Source organism: Scyliorhinus canicula, chromosome 12 (assembly GCF_902713615.1).
Source record: "Scyliorhinus canicula chromosome 12, sScyCan1.1, whole genome shotgun sequence".
NCBI classification, from domain to species: Eukaryota; Metazoa; Chordata; class Chondrichthyes; order Carcharhiniformes; family Scyliorhinidae; genus Scyliorhinus; species Scyliorhinus canicula.
In genome coordinates this window covers 2,526,225-2,551,355 of record NC_052157.1, presented here as the reverse complement: position 1 = coordinate 2,551,355, position 25,131 = coordinate 2,526,225, and the positions used below count along the sequence as shown (strand labels likewise).

The window sequence follows — 25,131 nt, the reverse complement described above, 5'->3', positions numbered from 1 at the left end:
ACAGGGCCCAGAGACAACAGTTCGGTGTTCCCAATATTTAGTTGCAAGAAATTCTTCCTCATCTCCTACTGGATGTCAGGCAACTTAGGAGGATTGGATTTGGACTTGTTTATTGTACCGACGTACAATGAAAAGTATTGTTCTGCATACGGTTCAGACAGATCATTCCATACATGAGAAAAATACATAGGGCAAACATAAAATATGCAATGTAAATACAGAGAGTCAGGCATTGGGTGAAGCATTCAGGAATGTAGTACTACTCAGTAGAGAGGATGTGCGAAGGAAGGTGGTGGTGAGGGAGAGCTGAGTGTTGCCAGGAATAAACATCAGCTGGTTCTCCGGCTATAATGAGATGGATAAGAATAGAATGTGGATGATGTTCAGGAGAGACTGGAGGAGGATGATGTGGTCATTTGTGTCGACGGTAGACAGGTCAAAAAGGGCAAGAATGGATGGTTAACCTTTGTCACTGTCACATAGAATGATGCTTGAGGCACTGATAAGTTTTAATGTGCCAGGGCAGAAAGCTAATGGGTGGGATTCAAATATGCAGTTTTGGGAGGTGACAACACAGTCAAGGACTTTGGAGATGAAAGAGAGGTTGTAGATGGTAGATTGAAAGGATGAAGGAATCGAGGGTCGGTTCTTTGGGGAGAGGGGCAATGGTAGCTTGAGGCGAGAGAATGATAAACAATGTTATTTGAATGTGTACTAACCTTCAGAATGGGCACTAACCTTCAGAATGTGTACTAACCTTCAGAATGGGCACTAACCTTCAGAATGGGCACTAACCTTCAGAATGGGCACTAACCTTCAGAATGGGCACTAACCTTCAGAATGTGTACTAATCTTCAGAATGGGCACTAACCTTCAGAATGTGTACTAACCTTCAGAATGGGCACTAACCTTCAGAATGGGCACTAACCTTCAGAATGGGCACTAACCTTCAGAATGTGTACTAACCTTCAGAATGGGCACTAACCTTCAGAATGTGTACTAACCTTCAGAATGTGTACTAACCTTCAGAATGGGCACTAACCTTCAGAATGGGCACTAACCTTCAGAATGGGCACTAACCTTCAGAATGGGCACTAACCTTCAGAATGTGTACTAACCTTCAGAATGGGCACTAACCTTCAGAATGGGCACTAACCTTCAGAATGGGCACTAACCTTCAGAATGGGCACTAACCTTCAGAATGTGTACTAACCTTCTTGATGGATACAGTACCGTAAGATTTACAGTCAGAGTAGAACATCTTCGTTTGGATTCAGCTTGGTGAGTGAGAGGATCACTGAGTTTAGTTGATGGGGGAAAAGGTGAAAACTGCAAGAATGTGGAAGAAGAAAAATCTGTATTTGGATACAGCATCTTTCCTGAGCTCAGGCATCCCAAAGTCATTTACAATCAATTAGGTATCTTTGAAATATCACCATAAATGAAGTTAAGCTTAGCTCTATCAGGTTTCAAGGGAGAGAAACACACTTTTATATGAATTCAAAGGAAGTAGGTGTCACTGGCGAGATCAGCACTCATTGACAATCCCTAATGCCTTTGGAAAGGTGGTGGTCTTGCAGCTGCCTTCTTGAACCGCTGCAGTCCATGTGGTGTAGGTACACCCACAGTGCTGTTAGGGAGGGAGTTCCAGGCTTTTGACCCCATGCCAGTGAGTGAACGGCGATATATTTCCAAGTCAGGATGGCTTGGAAACCTTTAGGTAGTGGTGTCCCCAAGTATCTGCTGGCCTTGTCCTTCCAGACAGCAATGATTGTGGGTTTGAAAAGTGTTGTCGCCTTGTGGAATTCCTGCTGTGCATCTTGTAGATCAGGGGTGGGCAAACTACGGCCGCATGCGGCCCGCCAAAGGTCTTTATGCGGCCCACCAAGATCAAGTCATTAAAAAAAAATTAAAATTTTTTATTTTTTTATAAGGTTAATGGGGGGGGGGGGGGGGGGGGGGGGGGGGGGGGCTGTTGGGTTACTGGTATAGGGTGGATACGTTGACTTGAGTATGGTGATCATTGCTCGGCACAACATCGAGGGCCGAAGGGCCTGTTCTGTGCTGTACTGTTCTATATTCTATATGAGGCGCCCAGAATCATAGCCGGGTGAAGCGCCATTTTTGAAAAGTAGAGAAAAAGAGGGCTAAAGGCAGGATGCCGCCGGGGGAAGCGCTGAGGTATATGCCGCATGCTAATTGGTTACAACCGGGACTATTAATTAATATACTATGCGCCCCTTTAAAATTGTGAATTTCTGAATGTGGCCCTTGCACGGAAAAGTTTGCCCACCCCTGTTGTAGATGGTACACACGGCTGCTACTGTGTGTTGGTGGTGAAGGGAGTGATGTTTGTGGAAGGGATGCCAATCAAGTGGGCTACTTTTTCCTGGATGGTGTTGAGCTTCTTGAGTGTTGTTGGAGCTGCACTCGTCTTGGCAAGTGGAGAGTATTTCATCACACTCCTGACTTGTGTATTGTAAATTATGGACGGACTTTGGGGAGTCGGGAGTTGCGTTATTCGCCGCAGGATTCCTAGCCTTTGATCTGCTCTTGTTACCACAGTATTAATGTGGCTAGTCCAGTTCAGTTTCTAATCAATGGTAACCCCCCAGGGATGTTGCTAATAGGGGATTCAGTGATAGTAATTCCATTGAATGTCAATGTGCAATAGTTAGATCCTCTCTGGTTGGAGGCGGGTGCAATAGTTAGATCCTCTCTGGTTGGAGGTGGTCATTGCTTGGCATTGGTGCCAGTAATCAAGGGGTATGGGGCACTTATTTTATGGAACTTGTCGTCCTCACATTGAAGAGGATTAATTTGTTTGAAATGAGTTCACTGACATTAAAATCCATTCATGTCCAATTATTAGCCAGGAACAACAGAAGATTTTAGAAGTCTATAAAATAACTATATTGTTGTGACTCTTCTGATTTTATTTAGATTGAATTGCCAAATAAATGATTTAAATCACATATGGAGGAAAGGTTTGCCAATTCCTGTTTTTCAAAACCTTGATTCTAAAATCAGTGATGTTTGTAGAGAAATATTTATGCATTCATTGAGATTCAACTATAGTTAATTTTTTCAGAATTTGATTTGCAAATTTATCCTTTTTCTAAACGTTTTCCTTTGCCCGTAGTGAGCAGCCCTTGTCAGCAAGATGCATTCAGATACCTTCAGAGAGATGGCACGGGATTAATGAGTCCCTATCACTGGGACAGACAATCGCACGAAGCATCGGTGGATGTGGCTCTGTAACTGAGGAGCCGAGTACTCGGAGACACGTCCACGCTGTCTCAACAGGCAGCCTCCCAACTAATCTGAATGATTCAACGGTATGTGACTAAATGAATGAATGAGAAAAAGGTATAAGTCCAGTTGATCGATTGGGTACAATGAAGGGAAAGGAATGTCGATATCATGTACTTTGTGGCTAACTCGAGAAGCTCGATGCTAATCAGAAAATTAATCTGTAGAGTGTCAGTCAATACTCTCCTGATATGATGGTGTGGAATATTTCATACTCCGAAAGGAATTTCCTTACCCTTTAAATAATAGATTTTTAGGAACTTTAAAGTCTGTATTTAAGTAATTATGGGTTCATGGTCCTAAAATGTTTGATAAGCACGTCAGAGTCCCTCAGTTCATTGGGGCAGGTTTAACTGGCAGGTAAGGGTTCAGGGGTCATTCATGTTCACTACTTCATCATTTCTGCATTTGCAGATTGAAGCAGGAGGTGCAGAAGGCCCAAGTGTGTCAATTATTTTACTGAAGTAGGAGGAATACAAGGGCAGTGGAGGCAGGGTCAATGAATATTTTTTAAGGCTGCATTAGATAGGTTCTTGACTGCCCAGGCAGACAATGGGTATAGCGTGTGGACAGGTAATTAGAGACCACAATCAAAGAAATCCCAATCTTGGCAAAAGGCAGAGAGGATGCGAGAGGCTAATTGGCCTACCCCAGCTCCTAATTGGTGTGTTTGAATGGAAGTACACATTTTAATATTCAAATTCTTACTTTTGGAATATATTCCTTGCTTTAGTTTCTCTCTCTCTCTCTCTCTCTCCTCTCTCTCTCTCTCTCTCTCTCTCTCCCTCTCTCTCCCCCCCCCCCCCCCCCCCCCCCCCAAGTCTCAAAGTCATATTCATAATGGAAAGAAAATTCACCCCATTGCTGCTTGTTTTTGTAGAATCCACTGGGCTTAGAGTGGCAGTTACCGAATCCTGATCCTATAACCGTTCCTTATTTGAGCCCCTTGGTGCTGTGGAAAGAACTGGAGAGTTTGCTGGAAAACGAAGGTGATCAAGTTATATCCATGGCAACATTCGTGGATCACCATCCAATTGTATTCTGGAATTTGGTCTGGTATTTCCGGCGTATTGATCTACCTACCAACTTGCCGGGACTCGTACTAACTTCAGAACACTGCAACAAGAGCGTGTCGGTAAGCCAGGAGCAAGCGAAGCTTCTTCACTGTTGTCACTAAGCTCGTTTAGGGGCAGCAACCCATTGCGAAAGGGAGAATTATATGTGGGCCAAAATGCTTCAATACTGTGTCCTCAATTCAGATTGTTCCTGGCACCAAAATCAGAAAAAAGTGGACAAAGACAGCAGGCCTGACGGACTCTGTGGAGAGAGAAGGGAGCTAACGTTTCGAGCCTGGGTGGATGTTAAAGCTAGGGGGAGACCTGGAAATGGGGTCAGATTTATTCTGTTGTGGGGGGAGAGGTGGAGCGGTGGGGCTGGATAGGGAGCCAGCGATAGGTGGAGGTTCCCGGTACCACCAGACCTGTAACCAATAGTTCTTTGTCCAGCTGTTAAACAATTCAATGGTTTTCCTTGAATGTAAAATAATTTTGGAAGGACAAAGACTATAATTGGACAAATGGGTCAGTGGACCATGGCACAAAAGATTCTATTGCCAATAAAAATGTATTAAGGCATAATATAAATTCAAAGTTCAGCTACTATCTAGTGCCGAAAACCTAAAGTTGACACCGATAACAGCTGAGGGATGTCATCGTGTGATTCCAATTACATTTTTTTTTTAATATTTTTAATGGGATTTTAACATTTAGTAAAAATATTTGTTTATATAACAAAACAAAACAGCGCCATTGGCAAATACATAAACAAAGAAACTAGGCAATAATAGTTGCATACACATCTGTACAAACAGTTGTCACGGCACAGTAGGGCAGCACGGTAGCACAGTGGTTAGCACTGTTGCTTCACAGCACCAGGGTCCCAGGTTCGATTCCCGGCTTGGGTCAGTCTGTGCGGAGTCTGCACGTTCTCCCGTATCTGCGTGGGTTTCCTCCAGGTGCTCCGGTTTCCTCCCACAAGTCCCGAAAGACGTGCTGTTAGGTGAATTGGACATTCTGAATTCTCCCTCTGTGTACCCGAACAGGCGCCGGAATGTGGCGACTAGGGGATTTTCATAGTAACCACTGCAGTGTTAATGTAAGCCTACTTGAGACACTAATGAAGATTATTATTATTACTTTGCCTGTAACCCAGGTACCCGTGCTCATGTTCTGTAATTACATTCATATTTATAGTCCATGTCAGAACTCTTGGCTTTCTTTATATGTGCACTTTTTCTAATAGGGGGGGGGGGGGGGGGGGGGGGGGGGGGTCCTGTTCCCCTATTGGAGGTTGTTAGGATAATCCGCCTTCCCCATTTTCCATGTGGGGGGCGGACAAGGGGGATCTGTGCCCCCCCCCCCCCTCCCCCGGCTAATGGCCTCCTTCCCCGTCTCTCATCTGTTGCATACGAGCTCCCTTCTGTCCTGCCGGTGCTCCCACCCCCCCCCCCCCTCCCTTTCTGCAACCCTTCCTACTTGCACCCTCCCCCCCCCCCCCCCCCCCCCCTCCAATTTGCACCCTCCCTCCCCTCATTAGTTACTAGTTGCGACCGGTCCTCAAAGAGGTTTGTGAACTTCTTCAAAGTGTCGTAAAATTTCCCCTCAGACCCCCCGATCGAGAATTTTATCTTTTCTAGTTTCAGGAAGTCGGCCAAGTCTGAGAGGCACAGGGCAGCACGGTGGCACAGTGGTTAGCATTGCTGCCTACGGCGCTGAGGACCCGGGTTTGAATCCCGGCCCTGGGTCACTGTCCGTGTGGAGTTTGCACATTCTCCCCGTGTCTGCGTGGGTTTCGCCCCCACAACCCAAAGATGTGCAGGTTAGGTGGATTGGCCATGCTAAATTGCCCCTTAATTGGAAAAATAAAAATAATTGGGTACTCTAAATTTAAAAAAAAAAAAAAAAAGTCTGAGAGGCACTCCGACGCCCTGCGTGGCTCTGCTGACTTCCAGCCGAGCAGCAGAAGTCTCTGCCTGGCGATCAGTGAGGCGAAGGCCTGGCCATCCGCTTTCCCCATCCAGAGCTCCGGATGCTCTGATACCCTGAAGACTGCCACAGATAGGCACGGCTCTATCTCAACCCCCATAAACCTGGACATGGCCTCACAAAAGGACATCCAGAACTCCCTGAGTCTGTGGCAGGACCAGAACATATAGGTATGGTTGGTCGGACCCCCCTGACACCATTCACACTTATCCTCCACCTCTGGGAAGAACCCGCTCATGCGTTTCTTAATAAGGTCCGCTCTGTACACAACCTTGAGCTGCATCAGGCTCCAGAGGAGGTGGAGCTGATCATGTGCAGCGCCTCGATCTAGAATCCTCCCCTTATCTCCATAGCCATCTCCCCCATTTCCATCTGGTCTCGTTCAGTGGGACCTGACCTCTTGTCTGTAACACCAGTGCAGCCCTGCCATTGTGTTCAAGAGTGTGTCCCCAGATAGCTGGGGGAACGTTTCTGTCTCCTTACGGAGAAAGTCGCACAGCTGAAGGTACGTGAGCTTGTTCCCTTTCAGGAGTTGGAGCTTCTCCGAAAGTTCCTCCAGGGTCGTCCGTCTATCGTCCACATCCACGTCCTTTACTCCGGGACCCTCTGTCCTCCCTCCATATCCCAAATGTGGCATCCATCTTTGCCGGTGTGAACCTATGGTTGTTATAGATGGGGACCTCGATAGACAGACAAAGCTTGAAGTGGCGTCTAAGGTGGTTCCAGGTCTTTAGTGTGGCCACTACCACCGGGCTCCTGGAGTGTGCGCGCACGCAGGGTGGATGGGAGTGAAGCAGTGACCAGCACCCGGAGCGACATCCTCATGCAGCAGACTTCCTCCATTCAGACCCAGTCCGCCTCTGGCTCATTCAGCCATTTCCTCACCCTCTCTGTGTTTACCATCCAGGTGGTATAGAAGCTTCAATAGGGTCGGGCCTCCCACGTGCCACTCTGGCTGTAAGATAGTCTTCCGTTTCCATGGGGTTCTCTCCGCCTCCCCCACTACCCTGCCCGCCACACACAAAGGCCATAATTAGTTTGTCGACCTTGGTTGAAGAAGGATTTGGGGATAAAGATCTGGAACGATCTGACTACGAAGAGGAGCCTAGGCAGCACATTCATTTTGACCGTCTGTACTCTTCCTGCCAGTGAAATAGGGAGTGAATCCCATCTTTGCAGACACCTCTTCACCTCCTCCACCAGGCCACTTGTGGAGCCTCATCCAATTGTGGGCCACTTGTATTCCCAGGTATCTAAACTTGGTTTGGGTCACTTTAAACGGTAGCTCCTTCCAGCTCCGCTCCTCCCTCTCGAGGATTCACCTAGAGGATTTTGCTCTTCCACAGGTTGAGTTTGTAACCTGGGAAGGCACCGAACTTCCTGAGGAGTGCTGTTATCTTTCCTATGATGGCCAGGGGGTTCGAAATATCGAGGAACAAGTCATCTACAAAGAGCTGTGCTCCCTGCCCCCCTCCCCCCCAAAATGCCCATCCACCACTTTGCCGATCTAAGTGGATGGCCAGTGACTCGATTGTCAATGTGAACAGAAGCAGAGATAGCGGACACCCCTGCCTCATTCCCCGTATGCAGCCAAGTGTACTCTGAGTAGGTGGCGTTCGTCCGTACGCTTGCCGTAGGAGTGCTGTACAGGAGCTCCACCCACGCAATGAACCCTGCTCCAAACCCAAACCGTTCAAGCACCTTCATTCTACTCGATCAAAGGCTTTGTCAGCATCCAGGGAGACGATTACCTCTGGTGTCCTCTCCCAGTTGGGGTCATTATTGTATTCAGCGGGCGTCTGATGTTCGCTGTTAGCTGTCTGCCCTTGACACAGCCGGTCTGATCTTCCTCGATCACTTCTGGCAGGCAGCCCTCCAGCCACCTCGCCAGAGCTTTCGCCTAAATTTTCACATCAGTGTTTGTGAGAGACGGGTTTGTATAATCCACACACACTGTGGGGGCTTTGTCCTTTTTGGGGATCAGTGAGTTCGAGGCCTGGGCCAGCGTGGGCAGCAGGGCCTCCTTCGAGGTGAATCATTGAACAACTTGAGCCATCTCTTTTGGGGCAGCTTTTTTTCTTAACTGGTGTGCCAGCATGCGGCTGGCCTTGTCTCCATGTTCGTAGCAGGCCCCCCATGCCTGGCAGAGTTGGTGGACTGCCTTCCCTTTGGAGAGCTGATCAAATTCCATCTGCAGCTTCCCCCATCCCCCGCCCCCGGGTCCGTCAATGTGCTTGTTGCCTTGAATGGGACTGTCCTGTTTACTAGTATGGCCAACCCCATTGCCCTAATGTCGAAGCACTCATGAAACGCTTGTCCCACCAGCCCTTCCTTATCCGCAGTCGGTCCCGCTCCCTTAGCTGTGTCACCTACAGGAAGGTTACGTCTACCCTCAGACAATTGAGATGGGCGAGGATTCTGGATCTTTTCACCGGCGTTTTGAGGGCCTTCATGTTCCATGTCACCCCCCCCCCCCCCCCCGCGTGGGTGCCCCACTTCTTGCCCTCGGTTACCCCTGAAATTCTGTATTTCCCCTCTCTCCTGCCATGCGCTCCCTCCCTCCCGGGAAATAGGTTGTGGCCTCCTCCTTCGCTGTACCTCCGTACACCAGCTTGTTTGTTAATGCAGCGGCTCCCCTATCCATTGGATTCTCTGATTTGACCCTGTTTACCTCTAACCCCCTCCCCCCCATCTTCCACGCCTCTGCAAGTGCTCACCCCTTCCCCTCTCAGCTCTTTACAGCCCGTGTTATGGCCATTGCCCTCTACTGATGCTTGACTAGTCCATTCTTCGGGACAAATGTGTTGGCCTCCTCCGGGGTGTCAAAGTGCGCTTCTTTGCCCTGGTATGTGATCCCACAGTTTAGCAGGGTAGAACATGCCAAACCGCACCCCACCTTTGTAGCGCATTGATTTCTCTCCCTTAAGTTCTGCCCGGCGCTTGGCCAGGTCAGCACCAATATCCTGGAACAAGTGGATGGCATGTTCTTCCCATTTGCACCCCCTCACGCTCTTCGCTCACCTCAGAATCCGCTCTTTATCCTGGTATCTGTGGAGCTTCATGATCGTTGCCCGCAGTGATTCCCCAGCCCAGGGCTGCTGATGGAGGGGCCTGTGGGTATGGTCTACCTCCGGGTGCTTGGTGAAGCCCTCCTTGCTAACCAGCTTCCCCAGCATCTCTGCGATGTATTCTGTGAGGTTTCGCCCTTTCTGTTCCCTCTGGCAGCCCCACGATCCTCAAGTTTTATTGACGTGATCGGCTTTCTTGGTTGCCAACCTTGTCCTTCAACCTCTTCTGGGTCTTGACCAGCCTCGCCACCTTGGCCTCGAGTGTCACAATCAGGTCCCCTAGGTCCGTGGCGTTTTTTTTGAGGTCCTATGTCATCGACACCTGGGCCTCCAGCCTCTGTTTCATTTTGCCCATTGCCTCCCTCTTAAGGGCCATTGCGACCTCCACGGCTGCCTCAGTGCCCGCCAAGTGCTTTTAAAAAAAAAAAAATCTTTATTGTCACAAGTAGGCTTACATTAACACTGCAATGAAGTTACTGTGAAAAGCCCCTAGTTGCCACATTCTGCCACCTGTTTGGGTACACTGAGGGAGAATTCAGAATGTCCAAATTACCTAACAGTACGTCTTTCGGGACTTGTGGGAGGAAACCGGAGCACCCGGAGGAAACCCACGCAGATATGGGGAGAATGTGCAGACTCCGCACAGACAGTGACCCAAACAGCACGGTAGCATCGTGGTTAGCATAAGTGCTTCACAGCTCCAGGGTCCCAGGTTCGATTCCGGCTTGGGTCACTGTCTGTGTGGAGTCTGCACATCCTCCCCGTGTCTGCGTGGGTTTCCTCCGGGTGCTCCGGTTTCCTCCCACAGTCCAAAGATGTGTGGGTTAGGTGGATTGGTCATGCTAAATTGCCCCTTAGTGTCCTAAAAAATAAGGTTAATGGGGGGGGGGGGGTTGTTGGGTTACGGGTATAGGGTGGATACGTTGGCTTCAGTAGGGTGATCATTGCTCGGCACAACATCGAGGGCCGAAGGGCCTGTTCTGTGCTGTACTGTTCTATGTTCTAACAGGGAATCGAATCTGGAAGCCATAGTGCTAACCACTGTGCTACCGTGCCACTCTCCAATGTCTCTGGAGCTTGGAGGTGATAAAGCCCTTTGCTTGTTCCATGAGCGCCCGGGTCTGCTCTGGGAAATCGGCAGGGTCGATCCTCGCCGGTTCTGTGCCTCCACATGTGCTTCCCTGTTCCGAGGCTGAGCTGTCCTTCCCCGTCGCCTCTGCCGGCTTTCCGGCTGGGTGGCTGGTTCTTTCCCATCTTAGATGGCAGTGTGGTCGATGGGGGTTAATTTGTGGGATTTTCTGTGCTTTCGATGCCTGTTTGTTGGGGTTAAAAAGCTTAGCCAATGATCTTAGACGAGAGGCCACCTTTCATGTGACTGCTCAGCTCATGGCCGCTACCGGAAGTCCTGATTCCAATTTATTACGTTAATGTCGAGTTCAGAGTTGGTTATAGAACTGCTAAACTTACAGCTTTATTGGTCCCATGTGTCTCAGCCCCAAATCTCCATAGATTGCTGTTTTATGCAGCATAATTAATTAGTATAGTTCTAATGTATGTTTGCTCTGAGCTGACATTTGTTCCTAGGACTGGAGTTAGCACAAAGAGACTTGGGAGTCCTTGTTCACGATTCTCTTAAGGTCGACGTGCAGGTTCAGTCGGCAGTTAAGAAGACAAATGCAATGTTAGAATTCATGTCGAGAGGGCTAGAATACAAGACCAGGGATGTACTTCTGAGGCTGTATAAGACTCTGGTCAGACCCCATTTGGAGTATTGTGAGCAGTTTTGGGCCCCATATCTAAGGAAGGATGTGCTGGCCTTGGAAAAGGTCCAGAGGTGATTCACAAGAATGATCCCCGGAATGAAGAGCTTGTCGTATGAGGAACGGTTGAGGACTCTGGGTCTGTACTCGTTGGAGTTTAGAAGGATGAGGGGGGATCTTATTGAAACTTAGAGGATACTGCGAGGCCTGGATAGAGTGGACGTGGAGAGGATGTTTCCACTTGTAGGAAAAACTGGAAGCAGAGGAAACAATCTCAGACTAAAGAGACGATCCTTTAAAACAGAGACGAGGAATTTCTTCAGCCAGAGGGTGGTGAATCTGTGCTGCAGAAGGTTGTGCAGGTCAAATCACTGAGTGTATTTAAGACAGAGATAGGTTCTTGATTAATAAGGGGATCAGGGGTTATGGGGAGAAGGCTGGAGAATGGGGATGAGAAAAATATCAGCCATGATTGATTGGCGGAGCAGACTCAATGGGACGTGGTGACCTAATTCTGCTCCTATGTCTTATGGTCTTATGCTGTTAGATCTCTTGCCAGCATTAAAATATGTTGTAATTTACAGATTCCACGTAGCTGGATGTCTGAGGACAGTAAGCACGTTTTAATTCAGATGCTGTGGGACAACCTGAAATTGCATCAAGTTCCCAGTCAGCCGTTCTACATCCTGTGGAATGCTAAGAGTGAGTTCAAGTTCATGTTTTACAGATAATTAATCCATTGAGATTGTATCAAGAAAAAAGAACAATGTGATATTAATGAGCTCACTGTCCACATGGACTATGTAACTGAAATATTATTGAAATTACAAGATCATTGAGATGTCCTCTGTTAGTGTGTCCTTCCTCACACTGTCGGTTGTGATCGTCTCTCCTAACCAATTTTAAGCTGTACTGGATGCTGGTTGGGATTTATTTTCTGATTATCAATGTACATCTGCAATTCCTTGTATATAGTAACTATATTGCAGTGCTTCTGTTACTTCTATCCTGGGCTTTTCCCAGTCTCTCATAGTCAGCCACCCAATCTTCACCATCTGTAAACTTCAGTTCATCCAAACCTCTGTACCTAACCTGGACCAGGTCCCATTTGCCCATCACCCATGTGCTTGCTGCCTCCTCGTTGGCAACACAGGGCTGTTTAGCACTGGGCTAAATCGCTGGCTTTTAAAGCAGACCAAGGCAGGCGAGCAGCACGGTTCAATTCCTGTCACAGCCTCCCTGAAGAGGCGCCGGAATGTGGCGACTAGGGGCTTTTCACAGTAACTTCATTTGAAGCCTACTTGTGACAATACGCGATTTTCATTTCATTTCATTTCAACATCTTAAATAAAATTGGGTTCTCATCCTCTTACATGGGATGTGGCCGCCCCTGGCTGGGCCAGCATTTGTTGCCCATCCCTAATTGCCCTTGAGCTGAGTCCTGCCTGGCCATGTCAGAGGGCAGTTAAAACTCAACAACAAATCTGGACTCATACATGGGCCAGACCATGTAAAGATGACAGAATTCTCTCCCTCCAGGACATTGCTGAACCAGATGGGTTTTTATGACCATCAATGATAGTTTCATGGTCACCGTTACTGAGACTAGCTTTCAGTTCCAGATTTTATTCATTGAATTTAAATTCTACCAGTTGGGATTTGAACCTGTGCCACCAAAGCATTAACTGGGCCTCTGGATTACTAGTCCAGTGACATTATCCCGACTCCAGCATCTCCCCTTTGTGACCGAAGCACCCCTTGGCATCGGTCCTCCTCTGTCTCTGTAACCTCCAGTCCTCCCACACTCTGAGATCTCTGTAAACCTTGACGCCTTGTCCCTTCCCCCCTACATTGGCAGCTGTGATTTCAGATGCCTGGGCCCTAAGCTCTGAAATTCCTTCCCCAAGCATCGCCTGCACCTTCCATCTCAACCTGTAAAGCCCTCCCTAAAACCTACGACTAAACAAACTTTTGGTCACCACTTGTCATCTCTCCTCCTTTGGCCGGGTGTCAATTTTTGACTGACAACAACTACTATGTGCAGTACCTTGAAACAAGCTGCTACATAAATGCACTTCATTGTTGATAATTGTAACTGTTTATTTATTTGCCGGGATTTGAGTTTTACCCCAATGTTTTACAGGCTTTTTAGGATCTTGCTATTTCCTGAAGTTTGGCATCAGGTAGAGTGTAAATAAAGCTGTAGTTGAATCTCAACATTAGTCATGATGTGGCAATGCCGGCGTTGGGCTGGGGTGAGCACAGTAAGAAGTCTGACAACACCAGGTTAAAGTCCAACAGGTTTGTTTCCAATCACTACCTTTCAGAGCACACCTGAGGAAGGAGCTCCGCTCCGAAAGGTAGTTGGAAACAAATCTGTTGGACTTTAACCTGGTGTTGTAAGACTTCTTATTCTACATTAGTTGCAGCCATCAACCAGCATTAAAACACAGCCGAAACACAACAACGTGCTTGTATCAAACTCCCACACAGTGAAGATGGTGAAAGATGTGTGCAATATTTTTGAATCCTCAGACGCCTCCAATGTATTGGAGTAAACTCTTCTGCTGTTTGGTTCACCTTTTACATTTTGAACATTTCATTTTCATGCATGTTTTGGGTTAATGTTACCACTTCAGCATTTTGGCTCAGATCTAGCGTAGGATCAAGCCCAGGATCAGGTGTAATGCCAGTTCCTGTCAGCTTGAATCTTGCATGTCTCTCTTGTGGGGGCCATAAATTGGATTCCATTTGAATTGTTTTTGGAACAAGGAGATAGATGAAAGGCTTGCGCTGTCCACTCTGCGCATTGGCTTTGTGACTGAGAAAGGAATAACATTTGTCAAATTTCAGTGCCTCTAATTCACTTTATTCCTGGCAACTACGCAATGATGAGAATGTCAAATGCCTGACTCACATCTTTTAACTTTAGTTTAGCTACTGCTTGCCTGCATCCTTACAGACTGACAGAGTGAGGGCCTCCGCCGGCATTGGAGAATAGTCTTTTACATTTTGCCTTTGGGGAACGTGGATCACCAACCCTAGACTCTGAGTTTCTGTCAGTTACTGCTGCCTCACGACAGCGAGGACGAGGGTTCGATCCCAGCCCCGGGTCACTGTCCGTGTGGAGTTTGCACATTCTCCCCGTGTCTGCGTGGGTCTCGCCCCCACAACCCAAAAAGATGTGCAGGGTAGGTGGATTGGCCATGCTAAATTGCCCCTTAATTGGAAAAAAAAAATATTGTCCAATTAATCTGGGAAAATAGTTGGGAGTTTCTTCGGCATCTGAAATGAAAACCACTTATTGTCACGAGTAGGCTTCAAATGAAGTTACTGTGAAAAGCCCCTAGTTTCCACATTCCGGCGTCTATTCGGGGAGGCTGGTTCGGGAATTGAACCGTGCTGCTGGCCTGCCCTGGTCTGCTTTCAAAGCCAGCGATTTAGCCTAGTGCTAAACAGCCCCAATTCTAAAAGGAATCTAAAAGATCAGGTTCACACACACCATGACTTTTTAACTGAGCCATGCTAGTGGGGGAGTTGTGATAAGATGTGAGAGAGGGTCACCTCGATTGGAAAGCCTTGTGCCCATGTATCGAAAGAAATTGTGTTTAAAACAGACAAACGTAAATTTGAATAAGCAATCACTTGAGTATAATTATTTTACCAAAGTCTCTGTGTCCTTAGTGCAACTAACAGAACTTTCTCTCTGTCTTCACAGGTCTTAATTACACTCTTTTATTTGAGAGTGAGTGTCAAATTTGTTCTTCGTTGTCTGTCAGCAGTAGTTCAGTGTATCAATTATCTTTTAAATCAAAGTTTCATTACTTCTGGAGAAAATGCCTGCCACTAATTATTTAGTTCTATAATTTAACTGCAGTATATTTTCTTAGTAACAAAATTAATGTGACTGTGTGAATTTCTGTGCTTCTAATTTCAATTTTTAAACTGCAGATTTTACAAATGTCTAGTGTGAGTTTTCCAAAATGTGAACAGCTAGGTGTTGGCTCTGCCACAATTTTCATCAACTCCCTCCCCACACTTAACTCCAGTTCCCTCAACCCCCAGACACCCCTACGCTGTCTAACCACTGAAGCCTCCCCCACTCCATACCCACATACCCTCCCTCAAATTTTCACTGTGTGAGTCACACAAAGGTTGAGGCATTAAAATGGGGTCAGACTGGGGAAAATGTTTGGAAAGCACCTGGTGTAACAAGTTACCACCACAGTTTATTCAGTGAAAGAACTTCAAAATAGAATTTTGATGGTTCGTCACCACTTAGAACAGGAGTCAAATTTAAAATCAGTGTAAATAACTGCACTGGTGGATGTGGCCTTGCCTCCTAAGCAGGAATATCTATGCACCTACTCTTTTCCTGCCTTTATAATCCGTTTCTCCACTCTCTCTCTACCTCTCCTGAAAAACATTAACGTCCTACTGGGTTAGAACTCCCCTAATGCACCCTGTTACTGTGGGTTTGTTGGCAAGGTACCAACAGCTGAGTCTGATCCTGTTCAGAGATCACTGGAGAACAATCGCAATGGAAACCCCAGCTGATTCGGCACAAACAGGGTATTAGTGATTTAAAAATAAAAATTCTCACATTCTTCGGTTGAATTAGACCAGGCTCAATTTTACTCTCACTGTCCAATTTATTGTATGTAGTATTGTGTACTGCGAGGGAGGAGAGAGAAGTGCATCGACACACCTTTATACAGAACTTCCTTTTAGTGACTTCCTTAAAATTCACTTTGCTGATTGATACTTCCTGTGCCTTGTAAGGAAACCTAATTTGTACAAAATTATCCCCATTATTTTTATGGGATGACGTTGTTTCCCCTGTTGGCTTTGTTGTAAATAAAATTCCAAAAATTAATCTCAGGAAAAATACACATGATTCGCCATTCTCCAATACCACTGAATATGAAATGAAATGAAAATCGCTTATTGTCACGAGTAGGCTTCAAATGAAGTTACTGTGAAAAGCCCCTAGTCGCCACGTTCCGGCGCCTGTTCGGGGAGGCTGATACGGGAATTGAACCGTGCTGCTGGCCTGCCTTGGTCTGCTTTCAAAGCCAGCGATTTAGCCCTGTGCTAAACAGCCCCTATGCCAATAAATATCAATAAAAGCAAGCTAGATAGAACTGGTGAAAAGGAAAACTCGACCACAGCCCTTCAAATTCTAAAGAAACCTCCAAAAGTGTTTTGCGGACCTGATGCAAGAGTCACAGCCCTTCCCATTTTTGCGGTGGTGTAGTTTCCAAGAAAGTTGAGGAAGGTCTCCCATCTTCGGTGAGTTACCAAAGGAAAATGAAGTTCAGCAGAATTGTGCTACATTAAATGGGGCGCATTGTTGTGGTCTTTCTGTGCTCAATTGTGCGAAGAGTACGGAATTAGCCGAGCAGTCAGGTTCACAGCTGGAGCCAAATAGAGTTTTTAAAAATCTTTTGGAGAAAGTACACATTGTCTTTTCTCGTTGCAAAATGGTTAGGACTTAGTCAAAGAATTAATACTAATCAGTTTTTTTTCATTTGCAGCTAAGAAACATCCCCTTGTTCAAACACTGCGAGATGAAGCTTGCTTATTCAACAAGGATTTTCTGGATACTGTTGTGAAGAGTATTCAGATGAATGACATCTGTAAGCCAATAAGTCAAATTCTGGAGGTGTTGAGCAGGCAACCACATTTTAAACGGCAACGGTAAGCAAGATCTTAACCAATCACCTCTTGACTTGCTCATTTCAACTTTGATATATTAATCACAGCCTACAGCTTGTTTAATGTTTCAAGCATCCAAATTCAGTTAATTGTATTTCAAATGTTAGTCCTCATGAGCAATGAACAGGTATCCTGGACACTTGCCTTAATCCCTTGTCCTGCTGTGGGCCTTTCATTCTCTCAGTTGTGGGAGTATTTTACCACCTACCCAAAGGATGAAGATTAGCGAAACCAAACCAACTAATGTTAACATTTAATAACTCAATTGGTTGAAAAGATAACTACTTCACACTGAAAGGCTAGCTTTACAAGAAATGCAATGGGGTTCAGGATCATTTCTGTTTCAAGCTATTTGAAAAAAAATGTAATTTGTTTTATTTCTTCTTTTAAAGGAGTTTATACAGAGAGATTCTGTTCCTCTCACTTGTGGCACTTGGGAAAGACAACATTGATATAGGTAACTTAGGTTTTTACAGTGGTTTAAGATTTTTTTTCCTAAGTGATTATTCGGAACTAGAATTGTGTGCTCTCACTTGATCCCTGTCTGACCCTGTGAGGGGCATTTTGTCAACTGGTGCACCATCCTGCTAGAGGTGAGCACTCATTTCAAAGATTTAACCTTGCTTTCTAATTATCCAGTGAATCAGTCTATAGAATTCGTAGAATCCCGACTGTGCAGGAGAATTTGCCCCATCGCGTCTGCACCGACCCTCCAAAAGAGCACCCTACCTGGGCCACTCCCCCACCCATTCCCAGAACCCTGCGCATGACCATGGCCAATCCACCTAACCACATCTTTGGACACTAAGGGCAATTGATCATGGCCAATCCACCTAACCTGCACATGGTTGGACTGTGGGAGGAAACCGGAGCACCCGGAGGAAACCCACGCAGCCACTGGGAGAACGTGCAGACTCCACACAGTCCCCCGAGGCCGGAATCAAACCCAGTTTCCCGGTGCTGTGAAGCAGCTGTGCTTGCCACCGTATCACCCCCGCCTGCATGCGGCTCATTAAATCTGTAATGTTTTTTAAATTTACAAAGGATTGCAAAGGAATGTAATTTCAAATGAGTGAGCAGTATTGCCAAATATTGAGCTCAAGCTACAAAAGAAGTTGTAAGAAACAATTCATTTCATATATTTTTGTTTCATTTTTCACCTTGACTATCTTTGTGTGTGTGTGTGTGTGTGTGTGTGTGTGTGTGTGTGCGTGCGTGTGTGTGATGTTAATGCATTGTCTTTGCTATCACCTATATCTGAAACAGATGCATTTGACCGAGAATATAAGAGGGCGTATGATCGGCTAACTCCGAGCGAGGTGAAGCTGACTTCTAATTGTGACCGGCCTCCAAGCTCTGGAGTTATGGAGTGTCGCAGGACCTTTGGTGAACCCTACCTCTAGGAATTGACGTTACCCTCACTGCAGCCTGACATCAATGATGTGTAACTACTACATTGCACATTGTACAGTGGAAGTTCGATACCTGGCCTCTCCAAATATAACATTGTTAAATTATGGTAATCTTTTGGTGGTCAATAGACGGAAATGTACAGGAAATGAGTTAAATGGAAAGCTATGTACATATAATTAAGATGGTATTTTAAATAGTTTTGTATTATATAATGCTATTGGATCAGGTTAACTAGAAGGATTGCATAAATAATAGAGGGCTCAGCTCTTCAAAATATGCTGCTAACGTGTACATAATGGCCCTGGCTACCATTACATCTCATCGAGTCTGTTACCCGTACGTTCCTTTTTAGAAGTACTTTCAGTCTGAATTGTATAAATGTTCATAGAGGAGAAATGTGTAGACACTTTGTGTAAAAGTGACACGTTTTTCACATTTAAAAAGTACTGTCAGTATTTGTATATTTAAATAAGGAAATCTTTTGATGCTATCTACCTTTATAATGATATATACTCATACGATGCAGCTTCAAAGTATGCTTGATACATGTATGTGGTGCAATATGTTCCTTTTAGAAGTTGCTTTGCAGTTTTTGTGGTACCTTGCCATCTGAGAGAGAGAGAAATCATGTATCAAGTTCTGCCCTCCGTATCCCTGTCTGAATGGAAAAGGATGAGGCAATCCAGTGAAAAGACGTTGGGGCTGTAAAACTCGAGGGTCAGAGAGATGTGCTGTCAGTTTAAAATATATTTGTTGGGTGTTAGTGGAAGAGAAGTTGATTGAGATCAAAGATAAGGTGTGTCTAAACTCTCATTTTTTAAATGTTTAAATATAAATTTCCTATGGGAAAGTTAAATTGTATTTATTAGCTTATTAAATAACACTTTTTGAATTATCTGTTACTTTTGAGTTTGTGAGTATGAAAGTCCACCAGACTGTAATGTCTAATGGGATTTTTTACGCAGTTTAGCCTCTTCGTGATGCTTTGCAATATCGAACAATTTAGTTAAATCTTTACAGAGACAAAAGGTCAAAGGATCCAGGGTTTGAGTCTATATGTGCATTTTGTAAAATAGAACATTTTGTATAAGACATTTAAACCTGCCTTATTTTTAAAAGGGGTTTGATGGAACGCAGCCAAGGTACAGTAGCTATTAATTCATACATAAGCTGCCTCTCCCACCAACCACCTGTTGCTTTCTCACATGAAAGAACAGGGCTTTTGTTTTAAATGAAAATGTATCTACCTTCATTGCTCATTATTCCTACAGGTTATTAAAAAATAGATGTATTCCTTGCTCCTTTTCTTTTGCCTGTTACTACTGCATTTACTGTCAGCCTTAGCTTATTGATAACATTCTTGTCTCTGAATCGGCGTGCTGTGAGTGCTCCAACACTGCAGTGTTCCCTCAATACTCCACTGGTGTTGCAGCCTTGATTTGTTGTGCTCAAGCCTGGAGTAGGATTGGAACCCAGGACCTTGCGATTCAGAGGGTACTACCAACTGAGCTGTGCATGACACAAGTCTCCGTTTCCATCATCTCCTGGACAAGCCCGTTCCAATTACTCCCCACTCACTCACTAAAATATTTTGAACTTCCTCGCATTCAATCGTAGGACACACCCTTTGGTTCTACAGCTCTGGGTAAGGTGAAATAGCTTATCATGGCCATTGTCCCCAGTTTCCAATTCCTGGCTGCTTGATGTAAGAGGGCTGAAAATCTCACCATTCAAAGTTCTAAATCTATGCATCAATTTGCATTTGCAAAATATCTAACATATTAATACAAACTTCTACTGAATAAGGAGGTGTATATTGAGGTCTTGTGGTGGAACCGGTAATGTGGGCAGCAGAGTTCTTTCAGTGGGGCAGAAGATGTATGGTCAATATTTTGTAACCTTTTATACTTTTTATAATAGAATTAAACATAATATTATCAGTCCAGATCAGGAATTAATCCCAACTGAAAGCAGTGTGTGGTGACTCACAGGATGATTGTGAGTGTGATAATTACCCCAATGGCCATCGCAATTGCATTATGGTGCATTCTGCAAAGATTGCAGCTTAAAATGATCTTCGTACCCCAGTCCGAGAGGCTGCATTGATGTCCACGTGAAGAATCTCAATACTTTCCACACGCACCTGATTAATTCAACCTCAACATCTATCAATACCATCTTGTGCCGATTTCCTTTCCACAGATATCATTTCATGGCAAATACAGTTAAATTGTCACCATCATTCAATTTTTACAAAGTGAATGGATGGGTAGTATTTGAATCAATAGAATATTGCTCAGTGCAGCTGCCATAAGAGAAGCAGGAGTGGTTAGGATCTGGGATGCTCTGCTTTAGATGTGGTGGAGGCTGTTTCAATCAATTCATTTATGAGGATTTTGGATGATTTGAAAATGAAATACATGCCCAGGGCTATAGGGAGGGTGGGGGAACGGTACTAGGTGAACTGCTCATTTAGAGAGTCAGCACAGAAATGGCAGGCTGAATGGCCTCCTGTCCTGTAATCATTCTGCAATGTTCGTACAAGCTGATCCACATCAGCCTGGCTTCACCCGGATGCCATCTTAATTCCCCTTCTGCAACCCCCCCGGAGATCAATATGTGTGTTCTCCTAGGTCACATGTTACTTCCTGCTGTCACAATTTTGGTCATGCTTCTTTGTTAATGATTGCCATTTAATTTCACTCTGTTGACTATCACGGCGGATTCCGTTTCTGTTTGCTAAGTGAGTCATTGGAGCAAGATTCTCTGTGCCTCCAACTCCATCATGATCACCTATTCAAAAATACACACTTATTAACTGACCATTGATGATGCCACAGATATGTCACCAGTGTTTTAATAAATCTTTTGTAAATATTAGACATTTTATTACAAGAAAATAACCCAATCGTTCTTTCCATTTCTTCCAGTTTGCATACCGCCGTCTACAACTACACAATATATCCAACATTTTAAACACAACTGAAAACGAGTTTAATCTTAAAACAAAATGTACAGTGTACTCTTGAAATTTGTTTAATATATATAATATAAAATCCTGTTCCTGAATTAGTCTTCTGAAACAAAGATCGGATGGTATAGTTAATGCGCTGTTTCTCTCTCAAAAATATTAAGCCAATAAATACAAATTTTTTTAAAAAAGCACTAAGATGCGTTGTCTTTTAATACTGAGTTGCTGCACAGTCTGCTGATTCTTCGCCGTGCTCTGTAATTCGGTGGATAGTTCTGATTTTTTACACTCTGTCATTCCTTGAGTTTTCCCAGCACACCATCAACCACTTGCCAAAGATTCTTCCACTGATAGTTTCTCAATCCTCTAATCCAGTTTCTTGAGTCTGTCACCATTTCTATTACAGCCCTACCCCAAATGACAATATGAAAATGAATGAAAATCGCTTATTGTCACAAGTAGACTTCAATTGAAGTTACTGTGAAAAGCCCCTAGTCACCGCATGCCGGCGCCTGTTCGGGGAGGCTGGTACGGGAATATAATATTGTGAAGATCCTATTGCCTACCACACATAAACATACTGGATTTTAGAATGCTTACATAATGGCTCGAGATAGACGGAGATCCTTCTGCAATTCTATACGCTGTCAATAGCACAGAACGATCAGTGGATACTTTCTCCCCTGTTAGTACTAGAACTTTCTAGAATTGTTACATTAAGACCTATCTGACCCATTGACCAGAAAGCTGCCTAGGTTTTACTAATCTTTGCTCAAAATGGCTAGCTGACACACAATGCAGGAAAAAAAAGGTCATCTCCACCATGTTGATGTCAGATAAAATAATTCAGTGGGATGGATGCAGAGAAACTATTTGCTCGTGTGTGGGGGCAGTCCAGATCAAGGAACATTTAAGATTGGAGTTCTGCCGTTCTACAGTGAAATGCACAAATAGAATCAGGGGGCAATGAAGTCTGAAGTAACACCAAAGCATTCAGTAATAATTCAAGACAATGTTGATGGTGTTTAGCTCATACAATAGGAAGTGAGACAGTAGCCATGAACAATACAATAGGAAGTGAGACAGTAGCCATGAACAATACAATAGGAAGTGAGACAGTAGCCATGAACAATGATTTTACAAACAGCAGAAACATTTCACTTTTAAATATAAAAATAGTTTATGACATATTTAAAGGGATTGCCCTTTTTGAACAATGAGAGCACCATCCCTATGAAATGGGTTTAATTGAACATTAAGTAGATTTGAATAATTTATAGAAGTTGTACACTTTGCGGATTTAGAGAGAGGGAGATCAGTCTTGATCATTCATCAAGGGGAAGGGTTCAGCCCTGGGGAATATGTTTATTTTACTTTTAGCCCCCAGCATCAGAAACTACTCTGTGTTGATTTAGCACGGTTTACATATTGGATGAAATTCCCTCTTGAACTGCCCACATCAGAGCACCCGCTAAAGCGCAAATTTGTTTGACATTTAAAGGGGTGGCACAGTGGTTAGCACTGCTGTCTCACAGCTCCAGGGTCCTGGGTTCAATTCTGACCTAGGGTGCCTGTCTGTGTGGAGACTGCACTTTCTCCCCGTGTCTGTGTGGGTTTCCTGCAGGTGCTCCGGTTTCCTCCCACAGTCCAAAGATGAGCAGGTTAGGTGAATGGGCCATGCTAAATTGCCCCTTAGGTTGTCCAAAAGGTTAGGTGGGGTTCCGGGTATAGGGTGGAGGCGTGGGCTTAAATAGGGTGCTCTTTCCAAGGGCTGGTGCAGATTCGATGGGCCAAATGGCCTCCTTCTGCACTGTGAATTCTATGATAATTTCTACACCCACATTCCTCACTGCAATCTGAATGAGATTGCTGATTTAGACACCTGATATACCAGGATAATATCAAGCAAGTGAATTTGGTTCCCTTTTTTTTTTAAACTGGTGCGTTGGCCAACTTATTTCAGTTTCCTGTTGAGACTTTAATTTGCTTTCATGCTGTAGTGTCAAGATTAAACTATGACAGTTTTATACAGATCCATTAAGAAGTGGATTGAGAGTGCTGAGTAGAAGGGTCAAATCAATGTCACCAGGATTAGAACAGCGATGCGAGAGCTGCTCTGTTTCCCGAGCTTTGAAACCATTCCATGGTAAGATTGCTAATTGGTACACTCGACAGTTACTGTTGTGTTTTCAACCTCTGCTTTAGTGTCCTGGGGTATCCGTTTTCATAACTGTTGCCATTTTAATCACTGTCTGTGCGGAGTCTGCACATCCTCCCCGTGTGTGCATGGGTTTCCTCTGGGTGCTCCGGTTTCCTCCCACAGTCCAAAGATGTGCAGGTTAGGTGGATTGGCCATGATAAATTGCCCTTAGTGTCCAAAATTGCCCTTAGTGTTGGGTGGGGTTACTGGGTTATGGGGATAGGGTGGAGGTGTTGACCTTGGGTGGGGTGCTCTTTCCAGGAGCCGGTGTAAACTCAATGGGCCGAATGGCCTCCTGCACTGTAAATTCTATGAAATTAATATTGTGTTAACTACCATTAACTGATGAAAGATAATGTTAATGGGAATGTGCCACAGTTTTGAGGCTATTTCCTCGTCAAGTTCAGTTCAAGGAAGAATGTTCACTGAGCAACTTTATTGATAACAGTTTTTAGAACTTTTTTTTAATGGTTTTTATTTTGTGGGAAGAATTCACATGGCCTCCTATGGCCATTTTCCATATTGACACATAAACATCAAGCAATGAAGAAGCATGTATTGGAGTTATGACATTATGGATTTTTCAGCATTAATTATATCCATGTTTGAAAACTGGGCTCACCTGCTCTGACAAACCTTTAATACACAATAGTAGGGCCTAGTCAACTAATGTTACCTTTTCCCATCTTGCCTGAATCCAATAGTCACTGGTACGTTTCACATTATTGTAAACATTCATCAATTTGGTGGGAATGTACGGATCAAATCGACAGCAATGGTGACATTGTTGGTACTGAAGGGCTGACATTTTAGAATGTTTAAATCAGCCTTTATTCTGATATATTTTTAGTTTCATTCCTCGGTAGTATCCTCTGATAAGTCGAAGGTAGTAAGTCAGAGTTCATATGGACACTGGGCATACAATGATCCTGTCCTCCAACAGTACGCTGATGATTAAAAATGCAAAGTACAGACCGAACATGGTGAAGCCCAATAATTTGTTCATCTTCCATTTGGAGAAGCCAATGGAGATGATGACGAAGAGCAGCATCAGGAAGAGTAGTACAATGGCACAGAACAGGCCATTACTGCTGACTGGAACGGGATGGAATTTGTTAGAGGCAGCGTACAATAACCAGGGCACTGGAAGCCTATCATACAGAAGAAAAAAGAATCCCAAAGGAGGTTAAAAGATGAGCAAACATGGTTGTGAAAGAAAGAGATGTTAATATTGTTGCAACAAGTGAGAGAACAGTTGGCTACAAACATTATTTCATGCTTTGAAATGCCGAATGGTGAACGTGGCTAGAGGTTGGGGGAGGGGGGGGGGGGGGAATTTCCACCCGCGTTAGTCGTCAATGAGAATGGTGATCCGGTTGGAAAATCCTGCGAGAATCGGAAAATGCCATTCTCGCCAGCGAGACCTCAATTTCCCATTTTCCACACCTCTTGCCCAAGACATAATGAAGATCACGCTCAGAAAGGTCAGGTACCTCATTTAAATACATTTTTTTTGGTAAATTTTAGAGTACCCAATTATTTTTTTCCAATTAAGGGGCAATCCAGCGTGGCCAATCCACTTTACCTGCGCATCTTTAGGTTGTGGGGGTGCAGCCCACACAGACATGGGGAGAATGTGCAAACT

The 25,131-nt window shown here is 44.8% G+C and overlaps 2 protein-coding genes across 14 annotated transcripts in view; one reads left to right on the top strand and one right to left on the bottom strand.

Annotated features, from left to right (window-relative positions):
• Positions 1-21,476, top strand: part of dennd4a (DENN/MADD domain containing 4A) — a 195,360-nt gene extending 173,884 nt beyond the window's left edge. For 6 of the 10 annotated variants that reach the window (XM_038814020.1, XM_038814017.1, XM_038814019.1 and 3 more), the window contains 7 exons: positions 3,143-3,338; positions 4,193-4,447; positions 11,769-11,886; positions 14,903-14,929; positions 16,722-16,884; positions 17,295-17,359; positions 18,169-21,476. In XM_038814020.1, the coding sequence (XP_038669948.1) occupies positions 3,143-3,338; positions 4,193-4,447; positions 11,769-11,886; positions 14,903-14,929; positions 16,722-16,884; positions 17,295-17,359; positions 18,169-18,305 (961 nt within the window). In that variant the 3' untranslated portion in view covers positions 18,306-21,476. Of the gene's footprint in view, positions 1-3,142; positions 3,339-4,192; positions 4,448-11,768; positions 11,887-14,902; positions 14,930-16,721; positions 16,885-17,294; positions 17,360-18,168 lie in introns of those variants that run through there. The other 4 variants (XM_038814023.1, XM_038814024.1, XM_038814018.1 and 1 more) reach the window with 2 other exon arrangements.
• Positions 21,477-23,920: 2,444 nt separating this feature from the next.
• Positions 23,921-25,131, bottom strand: part of slc24a1 (solute carrier family 24 member 1) — a 108,131-nt gene continuing 106,920 nt past the window's right edge. For all 4 annotated transcript variants that reach the window (XM_038813426.1, XM_038813428.1, XM_038813427.1 and 1 more), the window contains one exon: positions 23,921-24,637. In XM_038813426.1, coding sequence (XP_038669354.1) covers positions 24,388-24,637 — 250 coding nt within the window. In that variant the 3' untranslated portion in view covers positions 23,921-24,387. The remainder of the gene's footprint in view (positions 24,638-25,131) is intronic.